The 13,095-nt window shown below is 34.3% G+C and overlaps 1 protein-coding gene across 1 annotated transcript in view; it reads right to left on the bottom strand.

Annotated features, from left to right (window-relative positions):
• Nucleotides 1–13,095, bottom strand: part of DPY19L2 (dpy-19 like 2) — a 96,293-nt gene that overhangs the window by 59,401 nt on the left and 23,797 nt on the right. Inside the window, exons 7-9 of the mRNA XM_058724611.1 lie at nucleotides 8,755–8,812; nucleotides 7,032–7,123; nucleotides 5,748–5,847 (exon numbers count right to left, since the gene is read on the bottom strand). Of these exons, the coding sequence (XP_058580594.1) occupies nucleotides 5,748–5,847; nucleotides 7,032–7,123; nucleotides 8,755–8,812 (250 nt within the window). The remainder of the gene's footprint in view (nucleotides 1–5,747; nucleotides 5,848–7,031; nucleotides 7,124–8,754; nucleotides 8,813–13,095) is intronic.

The raw sequence follows: 13,095 nt of genomic DNA, 5'->3' as shown, positions 1-13,095 counted from the left end.
TTAGCCAACCAGATCCAACAATACATTAAAAAAATTATTCACCATGACTAAGTGGGATTTATACCTGGGATGCAGGGCTGGTTCAATATCTGCAAAACAATTAATGTGATTCATCACATCAATAAAAGAAAGGACAAGAACCACATGATCCTCTCAATAAATGCAGAGGAAGCATTGGACAAAATACAGCATCCTTTCTTGATAAAAACCCTCAAGAAAGTAGGGACAGAAGGATAAGGTCAGGAACAAGATAGGGATGTCCACTCTTGCCACTGTTATTCAACATAGTATTGGAAGTCTTAGCCTCTGCAATCAGACAACACAAAGAAATAAAAGGCATCCAAATCAGCCAGGAGGAGGTCAAACTTTCACTCTTTGCAGATGACATGATACTCTATATGGAAAACCCAAAAGATTCCACCAAAAACTGCTAGAATTGATTCATGAATTCAGCAAAGCTGCAGGATATAAAATCAACGCACAGAAATCGGTTGCATTCCTATACACCAATAACGAAGTGAGAGAAAGAGAAATCAAGGAATCGATCCCATTTACAGTTGCACCAAAACCCATAAAATACCTAGGAATAAATCTAACCAAGGAGATAAAAAAAAATCTATACACTGAAAACTACAGAAAGCTTATGAAAGAAATTGAAGAAGACTCCAAAAAATTGAAAAAGATTCCATGCTCCTGGATAGGAAGAACAAATATTGTTAAAATGTCAATACTATCCAAAGCAATCTACATATTCGATGCAATCCCTATCAAAATAATACCAGCATTCTTCACAGAGCTAGAACAAATAATCCTAAAATTTGTATGAAACCAGAAAAGACCCCAAATAGCCAAAGCAATCTTGAAAAAGAAAACCAAAGCAGGAGGCATCATAATCCCAGACTTCAAGCTATACTACAAAACTGTAATCATCAAGACAGTATGTTACTGGCATAAGAACAGACACCCAGATCAATGGAATAGAATAGAGAACCCAGAAATGGACCCACAAACATATGGCCAACTAATTTTTGACAAAGCAGAAAAGAATATCCAAGACAGTCTCTTCAGCAAGTGGTGCTGGGAAAACTGGACAGCGACATGCAGAAGAATGAACCTGGACCACTTTCTTACACCATACACAAAAATAAACTCAAAATGGATGAAAGACCTAAATGTAAGACAGGAAGACATCAAAATCCTTCAGGAGAAAGCAGGCAAAAATCTTTTTGATTTTGCCCGCAGCAACTTCTTACTCAATACGTCTCCGGAGGCAAGGGACACAAAAGCAAAAATGAACTACTGGGACCTCATCAAAATAAAAAGCTTCTGCATAGCAAAGGAAACAATCAGCAAAACTAAAAGGCAACCGACAGAATGGGAGAAGATATTTGCAAATGATCTATCAGATAAAGGGTTAGTATCCAAAAATCTATAAAGAACTTACCAAACTCAACACCCAAAAAACAAAAAATCCAGTGAAGAAATGGGCAAAAGACATGAACAGACACTTCTCCAAAGAAGACATCCAGATGGCGGACAGACACATGAAAAAATGCTCCACATCACTCATCATCAGGGAAATACAAATCAAAACCACAAGGAGGTACCACCTTACACCCGTCAGAATGGCTAACATGAACAACTCAGGCAACAACAGATGTTGGCAGAGAAAGAGGATCTCTTTTGCATTGTTGGCGGGAATGCAAGCTGGTGCAGCCATTCTGGAAAACAGTATGGAGGTTCCTCAAAAAACTAAAAATAGAACTACCTTATGACCCAGCAATTGAACTACTAGGCATTTATCCCAGGGATACAGGGGTGCTGTTTCAAAGGGGCACATGCACCCCCATGTGTATAGCAGCACTGTCAACAATAGCCAAAGTATGGAAAGAGCCCAAATGTCCATTGATGGATGAATGGATAAAGAAGGTGTGGTATATATATACAATGAAGTATTACTCGGCAATGAAAAAGAATGAAATCTTGCCATTTGCAACTACGTGGATGGAACTGGAGGGTATTATGCTAAGTGAAATTAGTCAGTCAGAGAAAGACAAAAATCATATGACTTCACTCATATGAGGACTTTAAGAGACAAAACAGATGAACATAAGGGAAGGGAAACAAAAGTAATATAAAAACAGGGATGGGGAGAAAACAGAAGAGACTCATAAATATGGAGAACAAACTGAGGGTTCCTGGAGGGGGTGTGGGAGGGGGGATAGGCTAAATGGGTAAGGGGTGCTAAGGAATCTACTCCTGAAATCATTGTTGCACTATATGCTAATTTGGATGCAAATTAAAAAAAAATAAAAAATAAAACAAGATAAAAACAAAAACAAACAAACAAAAAAGTATTGAAAACAGAATGTTGAAGAGATACGAGCACTCCCGTGCTCACTGTAGCACTATTCATAATATCCTAAATGTGGAAATAACCTAAATGACAATCAATGGATAAATGGATTAAAAATGTGTCATACACATACAATGGAATATCATAAGTCTTAAAAAAAGATGTAAATCCTGTAATATGGCACAATATGAATGAGGATAATTCATAATTTCATTATGCTAAGTGAAATAAGCTAGTCATAGAAGGTCAAATACTGCATGATTCCACTTATATGAGGTATTTAGAATAGACAGACCCATGGAAGCAAAGAATAGAACAGTGATAGCCAGGGGCTAGGTGGGGGTGGGGGGGTGGGGGAAGAAATGGAAAGTTGCTAATCAATGCATATAAAGTTTCAGTTATGACATATCAATAAACTCTAGAGATCTGTACAACACTGAGCCTATAAATAACAATACTGTATTCTATCTACACTTAACAAATTTGTGAGGATGGGATATCTTATGTTAAGTGTTCTTACCACACACAGATGCACTTAAAATTTTTTAAGACACAGGGGTGCCTGGGTGGCTCAGTCAGTTAAGCGTCTGACTTCGGCTCAGGTCATGATCTCATGGCATGTGAGTTCTGTGATGACACCTCAGAGCTTGGGGCCTGCTTTGGATTCTGTGTCTCCCTCTCCCTCTTCCCTACTTGTGTTCTGTCTCTGTCTCTCTCTCAAAACTAAACATTAAAAAATTAAAAAAAATAATTTGAAGGCACATTACATAAAAGGAATATTATGCCAAGTGGAATAAGTCATACAGAGAAAGACAGATACCATATGTTTTCACTCTTATGTGGATCCTGAGAAACTTAACAGAAGTCCAGGGGGGAGGGGAAGGAAAAAAAAAAGGTTAGAGAGGGAGAGAGCCAAAGCATAAGAGACTCTTAAAAACTGAGAACAAACTGAGGGCAGATGGGGGGTGAAAGGGAGGGGAGGGTGGGTAATGGGTATTGAGGAGGGCACCTTTTGGGATGAGCACTGGGTGTTGCATGGAAACCAATCTGACAACAAATTTGATATTAAAAAAAATAACAACTAAAAGGAGTATTTAACAACTGTGCATATCATAATATTACATCAACACATTTAAAGAATAGATATTGATCGACTGTTAAAGTAGAAGATTTTAACACATTCCCCCTCTAGTAACTGAAATAACCAAACAAAAATAGTAGATAACAAAAAAAAATTGAATAGCATAATTAAGAAACTTTGCCCAATTAACATATGTAGAACTATATACCTAACAAATATAAAATACCCAATCTTTTAAAATGCATCAAAAATAGAAAATACCTGGGAATAAATCTAATGAAAGATCTGTAAGGTCTCTAAAAATCTATGTAACATTATTAAGGAAAACTAAACAAGAACTAGTTAAATGGATATATATCATGTTTTGTGGTCAGAAAACACAAGATTTTAAAGATTTTTTTTTTTTTTTTTTTTTTTTTTTTTTTTACTGAAATGAAACTTCTTCAAAATGAAAAGGAAAGTAATAGGTATGGAACCTCCTGAAATTTCATCTAAATATGGGGGAGAAACAAGTCTAGAATGAAGGTTTTAAGAGGCAGTAGGAGAAAAAATGCAGTTGCTTTCTGCCGGTCTCCTTTTGAGTCCAGCTCATTTAATATGATACAGTGGTTAAAAGGAAGTTCATAAATTCACCTTGTGAGGAAAATTAATCTTGACACTAATTATGAAAAATGTGTCATATAGGTACTTATATAGAAAAGCAATTAGATAATAGAGTACACTCAATTAATTATAGTTTCACAAAAGGTACAGAAATGTTCTTCAAATGCATATTTCTTTTATTACTGCTGCATGAAAGCTGAAGGCGTTTTAGCAAGGAAGTAAGATAATATAGCCAAGTGTGCAGCCTTCAACAGAGAAGAGTTCAAAGGCCTTAGACATGCAACAAAAATAAACTGGAAAATGCTGGAGCTTTGCAGTTGGATAGACTTGATTTGAATTTGATCTTTGAGCCTCTCTTTATCTATAATACCCATCTGACTGGACTCCTTGAGGATTAAATGATCAACTGTGAAACTGAAATCTGGCATATGTTAGTCTCCCTTTCTTTCCTCTCAGAGACCAGTATCATTAGGATACACAAGTCTGGACCACACTTATTAAGTATCACAAATAAGCTGTGGCTAAGAGAAACACTGAAGGGGAGAAAATTCTGCTCAGTTGCTGAAATGTTGCTGTTTGAATTTCTGGTTGAAAAGAGAGCCCTCTCATTAGATACAAGCAACAGAGTCGACATTCTGTTGTGAAAATGTAGACAACGGGCTTCTTTTCTGCAGACAGTGGCCTTAAAGTGAGTAGGTGTCAACACACTGTACACTTTAAACTTATAAATTATTGCTCATCAGTTGTATCTCAATAATGAAAGAAAAAAGAAAAGAAAGAAAGAAAAGCCTAGCACATCATTTGAATGGATCAAAAATCATTAAAGCGATATCAAAATTACCCAAACAGCTACTTAAGCAGTCTCAACAGCACCAGTGGATTAATACATGTGCTTTTGCGAGGAAGTGAGGCACATTAGAAATCTATGCTGGCACGTACACATAATGGAAACCAGACTCTCTGTGTTACAACCTGGAAGGGCCAACTCTAAGGAAGTAAAGCACAGAGAATACTTTAAACATGTAGCACCAATTAAGCTGAGATTATCATTTCATTCCTTGTAGATAATGGACAACACCAGTCTTCTTGGTACAATTTCTTATCGGCAATAGAGAACATTATTATTATCAGTGCTAGTTAGTTAGGTAGAAAGGAGCTCTGATGGAAAATTTGGGTATCATGAAATTTCATCAAAATTGACCTTTTACTCTCTGCTTTTCCAGCTCAGTTTCTTGCCGTTAGTTACTTAATGGCAGGATATGGCCTCCAATTCATTCAAATAATACCACGATTGAAGCTCTGAGAAGCGCTGTCCAGTACGATTCTGCTCTTCAGACAAAACAGCCAACGGTAAACTAGATTAGAAGCAGATACCCCCTACCATGAAGAATAGGATTGGCCCTTACCATGTTGGGTAGCTTGGCATCCAAAATGATTCCTAAGATAAAAGGAAAATCTACAGGCAAATTTATAGAGATCATCTCAAAAATAAACAAGAAAAATTGTGACTTAAATAGGAAAAGGTCTTTTGCGTGTTGATCATTAATATCTGCCTAACTAAACCAATACATTAATAGAAGGTAGAACTATAGTTATTCCATATTTTAAAAAACTATTAGAGCAGTAACATCATGACATTTTAAAACTTCTATAAAAGCAACCAAGTACATCTTGCATTCAACTTAAATTAGTTTGAAATCATCTTACCTGAGTAAAAAGTATAAACTGAGCAAACTGCCAGGGAAGCATAAAAGCAACATTGGAAAGACAGAGTGCAATAAAATGTCTTCTGCTATTGTTCGAGGTCCTTAATAGAGAGAATTAATACCAGTAAGTTTTACCATTAAAGTTAAGCCTATCACTAAACAGAAAAGCTAACTGCAAAATGATAAAATCTAATGACTCCTTACCTTTGATCTAAGGCAACAAAATATAGTTAAATTTAAAAACTCATTAAAAAGAACTTAAAATACCTGTTATAAAAATGCTTAGTACAAAACAATCTAAATTAGCAGTTTAAATACTGTATCTAGTTTACCAGTAAATAAAATACTTTAAACATAAAAGTTTATTTTCCTTTCACTGTGCATGACATAAGAAATTTAATACTCCAGCAATGTGGTCAGAAAATAGAACATGAACTGACCCTGCATAGCTCAAGACACTTAGCCTATAGTAGCAGCAACAGTTTTATATACCACCATTTTTATATTTCAAAAAGCAATGGAGGAAAAGTGTACAAGCTGGTGAAGTAATAAATTAACAATGAGAAAAATTTAAAGAAAAAAATTAAAATGATGACTTAAAGAGAATTCTGGAATGCAATTATAAACTACTGCACACTGAAGTTTTAAACTGTCCAGTCTGCAATTATGAAATATCAGTAACCAACACCTTTTACCATAGATAGTGTTAATATCTTTTAGAATATGAAAAAGAAACGTACAACATTTTGTGTAAATCATAAAATTGTAGCCGTTCTTTTTTATAAAAGGTATACTGGATTTTGATAAATCCTTACACTATGTTATATAAATTTTCAAAAGCAAAACTTTAAATGTTCCTATTGTTTTGTTATATTATCACAAAATATATTCACTAAGTACTCAGTTATATTTACCAAACAAAAATGACTCTTGGCTAAAGTACAGAGTATATAATACATGCACTCACGGGTATAATCCTAAATGTTGTAGTAACACATTTCATTCCAGGAAACCCCTGACTGGTCAGACTAAAATCACTTCAAAAATATAAAAAGAAACCATCTCTCTAGGAATTTAGATTACCAAAAATCTGTAGTCTAGACTCAAGTGGAAAGCAATTATTTGCGTAATTTTAGATTATTTTCTCAACTAGATACTCAATTTAATTTTAAAGTAACTATAAATAAAAGGAAAACTAAATTTGACAATTATAACTTAATAAGTTGAAGCATATTTTAAGAAAGCTTACATAATTTATTTAGATTTGTTTATAGACAAAAATTACCTGAGAATCAAAGTTAAAATGCACATCTGAAGTACAAGAAATGGATATGAGAAACTTTCCCGGAGAGGTGGTGTCCACATTACACGAGTAGCCTGAAATCAATAAAATGCTTACTTTGCTTTATGTTCCATTACAGTAAACATTATTAATCTAAAAATCATGGGTAGGCTGGTTTTAATACTTTTAATACCAGACTCATTGATTTCTGAATAGCTGGGATAGCTTCTCAGTTTATGGAGCTCGCTTAATGGGCATACAGGCATTAGGTAGAGAGCCATTGACTAGCAAGTCCAGAAGCAAGTGAAAGATGTATCATGCCAAATATAAGAAAACCTGAAGGACAAACAAGATGACAGGCATAGGAGTGGTGAGGATTCTGGGACTGACAACCAGATCCACATTCTAGCTCTGCACTAATGATCCTGGCATCCCAGGGCTGTGGCCCAGAAAAATATTTAACCAAATGTCACCAAGGGCATGCACAAGCACCAAGAGAGTTTACACATAACAAGTTTAATGAGTACAGACACACAGTACAAATAATTAAGATGGTCTCTGAATTGGTGAAATATACCTTTAAAAGAGTTAACTGCAAATTTCTAAAAACAACTGGAAGTATTTGTAAATCACTAATGTGATGCATAAATGAAAGTATTAACATTTTGTACAGGCTTTAAAACTAATCATTTCTAAGACACGAGTGAGAATATTATAAAAGTTCTATGTCAAGAATTCTAAAATTCTAGAGAAAATCATAACTCTTATAAACTCTTATTACTCCTATTCTAAGAAACCAAAACTATAAACTTTGGAAGATTAATTATGGTATGTTTAAGAAAGTTTGGCATACTCAAAGAAAAGTTCTTGCCTTTATACTAACACCTGGTGAATGACAATGTATTCGTTTAAGTTTATACATTAAAGATATTTATGTATAGTTTTTATGATTCCCTTGTCTAACTAGTTTTCTAAAACTCACCAAGTGTCCGCCTTTCCCAGTAGTAACAGAAACTTCAACCCTATGTAACCCATGCCAAAACATATTACATATTTTGCTTCCAAAAGCTAGCAGTCATATTCTCTCACTTTTCACTGCCACATCCTCAGCATCGAACAGAATCTGGCATAGGTCATGTACTCAGTATTTTGTTGAATGAATCTATCATACTCTAAGTTTCTATGAGCTCTTTGTAGGTAGACTATACCCCATTGGACTGAGTTAGTAAATTTCTATTTTGAATTCAGCATTTTGTGTAACTGAAAAAGGCAGCCTGATGTAATAACAGAAACAAGGTATTAGAGCAAGACAGATGGAGAATGGGAAACCCAGCTTCACCAGGTACTGAATGTGAAATCTTGCATAAGTAACAACCAGCCTAAATTACAATTTCACATCTTCTACCGTGAGAACAGCTACCTTCCAAAAAAGTGTGGTATGAGTAAATGAGATATTTATCAAGTGCCTGAACTCAATAAGTACAGTATTTGCTTTTTCTACAAAATGTAGGTATATTAAAAACCAAGCAAGATACTTCACATCATGAATTCTAATTATGTAAAAATGTGGATTAACATGATTAATATATAAACTTACAACATAAGGTTCTTTAAAATATTGCGAAGTCCTAAGTAACATGCAATTATATATTGTTTTGATGAATGTATTTCCTTGTTCCTACACAGCCCCTTCTATTTCTTAAAAATTATTTTCTAGAAAACAAACCTCTCCATGGTTGAAAAAGTAGCATAATACCGTAATTAGACCTCCAAGTTGAGTCCCACTGTTAAAAAAAGAGTATACGTTCATAATTCATGCAAAATATAGTTTCTCACAAAATTATCTCTTACAATTTAAAGTCATATTTAAGACACCACAGTACTGAACCATATAAAATGATAGTAACAATTTCAAAAGTACCCATGTAGTTAATATTTTAATCTTGAATGTACAAGCATACAAAGTATACATATAAAGAAATCAGAATTTTATAATTTATTGTATTTAAAATATTTTCTAAACAAAATACATGTGAACATAAAAGTTTTTTACAGGCCAGCATTTCAAAGCCTATATTGCATTCTTTGAATTTTCTCAGTGGAGGCCAGGTTTTGTTTTTGAAATTGGATTTCAGTGACTGGGAGATGAAGAGCCCAAAAGTTTCACTTAGCAGTAACTCTGAACTATCTAAACTACTACAAACCTTCTTTTGTTAAGTCCCAAAGAAACAGCAATGCAAAATGCAAAACTTAGATCCCAGATGGCTGATAATCATCAAAGATTACGAACTGTTTCTTAAAGTTGCCTTTTCTTTGTACATTGTCATCACTGTATCCACAGCTTCACAGTTGGAAGACAATATCACACGAATGACTGAAGAACTAACGAAATGAGCTCAAAACAACAAGCAGAGGAAAGCTAATAGGAAGTGATAAACCATCAACAGATTTTCATGAAAGAAAATTCAAAGAATGCCTTTGAAAAGAAAGAAATTGCGAGGAGGAACCTGTGAGAGGCAGAAGACTGTAGCATACAGAAAGTAGGACCATGTGGATATAAATGTGAGCAAGATTCAACAACATAAACGGCGATAACAGTGACTGCTATGGAGGGGAAATAGTAGCACTAAACTACGATAATAATTGTAAGATATGAGGGGCTGCTTTGAAGCAAAGTGTCCTCAAATTCCTTGTATTGTAAGAAGGGGAAATATCTCAATTAATTTTAGACTTGATAAAGTCAGATAAGCATGTTAATGTTTTATTATTAACCACCAAAAGAACAGAAATGGAATAGCTACATTCCAAGTTGCTGCCAACGGCGAGGGTAGCCAGGGTAAGAAATATAAATTTACCCCCGCTTCCTATTTCTTTGTTTCTCATATGCCATTGTTTCTGCTCTCGTCACAATATTGGTGACACTATATATACATATATACATATACATATATATATATGTATATATGTATACATGTATATATATGTATATATATGTATATAATCATGTATATATATATACACATATACATACATATATACATATATATATATATACATACACTGTATGTCAGCTAACTTATAATTTATTGTCAAGTTAGCTGACATACAGTGTATATACAGTGTGCTCTTGATTTTGGGGGTAAACACTTTTATAGCCAACATATGTTTTATCTATATATCCTTTTTTTTAAAGACTGGAGCCAAATAATGTATTTGATATTCCTGAACTGTGTAAACAATTCAGAGAAGACTATAACCTCTTGGGTAGTTCTCCCAGGGAAAAATATTAACTTTGAAAAATTTTAGTCTTGTATAACATCTTCCATATAAAAAAAGAATAATATGGATAATTTCAAAAATAGAACATTTTAAAGCTGCCAACATAATCTAAAAGTAATTCTTTTCCATCAAAATATTGATGAGCTTATATTTTCCTAAAAAACATATATTAAAACGTACATAAAATTTTCTAGTTTCTAGAACAATTATAAAGTGAACATCCTTTCAACCACTATATATCATTGAAACAGAAAACTGATCACGCCTTGGGTCCCCACCTGACACCCCTTCAAAAGCCACTATCCTGATTTTTGTGAGTATTAATATAACCACATCTATACACATACTATGATTTACTTTAATCTGTTTTTAAACTGTATTCAAATGGAAGTATGCAGCCTTTCTTTAATTCTGTGCTTGCCTTCATTCATTCAACGTTCTATTTGTTAGAATTGTCCATGTTGACGTGTACAGCTACAGCTCATTCATTCTCAATGTTGTGTAGTAGTTCGCTATTAATAAACTGTAATGGGTACGTTTCTCTGTTCATAGAGTTGTTTTCAGCTTGCAGCTCTTACAAGCAACACTGCTGGTGTCACATGCAATACATACTTTCTGGTGTACACATGTAAAAGTTTCTTAGGCATATATATATAATTGGCACACAATTATGTTAGTTTCAGGTATACAACATGATTCAACATCTCTATACATTATGATATACTCACAGATGTAGCTACCATCTGTCACCATACAACACTATTACAATACCATTAACTATATTCCCAATGCTGTGCCTTTTCTCCCCGTGACTTACTCATTCCGTAACTGGAAGCCTGTATCTCCCATTCTCCTTTATCTGTTTTGCTCATTCCCTATTCCCCTCCTCAGTGGCAAACACCAAGTTTGTTCCCTGTATTTAAAGGTGTATATATTTTAAATTGGAATTGCAGAGTTAGAAAGTATCTACACTTTCAACTTTACTAAATTAATGCACACTATTTTTCCAAAATAGTTGTACTAATTTGTATGTCCACTTGCCACAGAAAAAAGTTCCTTTTGCCAATCTAGTAGATGTGAAATATCCTTGTGGATAAAATCTGTATTTTTCTGATAAGTAATTATGGTAGTCAACTATACATATGTTTATTGGCAATTTGGAATTCTTCTCATATATGTCTGATCATAAATACTCTGTGCACTTTTCTATTGGGTTGTCTGTCTTCTTAGTCTTGTCTACTCTCTAGAATATAAATTCTAAAAGGACAGAGGTTGTTTTGTATTCCTGGCACCTGGAGTGCCACGTGATTGCAAAGTCTGGATACAATGTTGGTTATATGCTTTGTAATGTCTTTTCCCAGTTTGTAGATTATCTTTTCATTCTATAATGCCTTGAGGAATTTAATTCTTCCCATCAAATTTATTAGTTTTCTTCTTCATGGCTAAACTTTTGTTCCTTGTTTAAAGAAATCTTTTCTTATCCCAAGTTACTGATATTCATTCTAAGCATTTTATATTTTTTTCTTTCATATTTGAGTTTTTACTCTAACTAGGATTTAATTTTCGTACAGTTTCAACTTCTCTTTGTTCCTTATGATCTTCCAGTGATTCCAGGACCATGTGTTGAGAAGCTGGTCCTTACCTACTGATGGACAATATCCACTCTTAGCATACATCAAGTGTCTTTAAATGGGCCAAGTGTTTCTGAGACCTGCTTTACTCCACTGATCTACCTGCCTACCCCCATACCACAATCACATTACCTTATTTACATCAGATTTATAATACAGAAATGATTACTAAAGCAAGTCCTCCTATCTTCTTCAAGAATGTCTCCACTATTTTAGGTCTTTTGCATTTCTTTAGGTCTTTGCATTTTTAACTTTATTTTTTTTAAGGTTTATTCATTTTTGAGAGCCAGAGACAGAACATTAGCAGGGGTGGGGCAGAGAGAGAGGGAGACACAGAATCCAAAGCAGGCTCCAGATTCCCAGCTGTCAGCACAGAGCCCGAGATAATGATCTGAGCTGAAGTCAGACACCCAACTGACTGAGCCACCCAGGTGTCCCTAGATTTTCAACTTTAAATTCAAGAATAACATTATAAAGAAAGCTGCTGATCAGTTAGGAATATATTTTGCTGTAAGAAATAAAACCTAACAAAAGTGGCTGATATCATTCAATTAAAAAAATGAAAGATAAGTGTCTGCTGGCATTGGTTCACCAGCACAAGGATGTTAGAGCAGACTTAGGTGCTATATTTGTGGCCTTTCCCTCTTGGTCACAAGATGAGTGCAGCAACTCTAAGCATCACCCTAAAGTTTAAAAGCAGAAGACAGAGAAAAGACAGCTGAAATCTATCCTTCTGTCAGAAAGACAAATGCTTTCCTAAGTATAAACAAGACTGATTTCATCGTATTTTTCGATGAAAAAACTAACTCATATGGCCATCCCAAGAAGCAATGGAGAGTGGGAAGCAGATTACATGATTGTCATAATTAACTTCAACCTATCACCTGAGACTGGACACACTGCTACCCTAAACCAAATTGTGGTACCATTAACAAGAAACAGAGGCTATCAAATATAAGTGTCTGCCATAGTGATATATGTTTTCTTTTATACTTTCTTAATTTCACATATACAGCCATTAAAATTAGAAATAATCAGTCACTAATGCCAACCAAAGATTCCTCTAGTGTTATAATAATTTTACATATGGTCTGGTGGTATTCTCACTAAAGGCTTTGTTAAGGAATCTTAGTCTTAAAAAAACAAACAAACAAAAA

The sequence above is a fragment of the Neofelis nebulosa genome, chromosome 4 (genome assembly GCF_028018385.1).
Source record: "Neofelis nebulosa isolate mNeoNeb1 chromosome 4, mNeoNeb1.pri, whole genome shotgun sequence".
NCBI lineage: Eukaryota > Metazoa > Chordata > Mammalia > Carnivora > Felidae > Neofelis > Neofelis nebulosa.
Note: the sequence above shows the minus strand (reverse complement) of the source record. Positions and strands in the feature narration are given on the sequence as shown.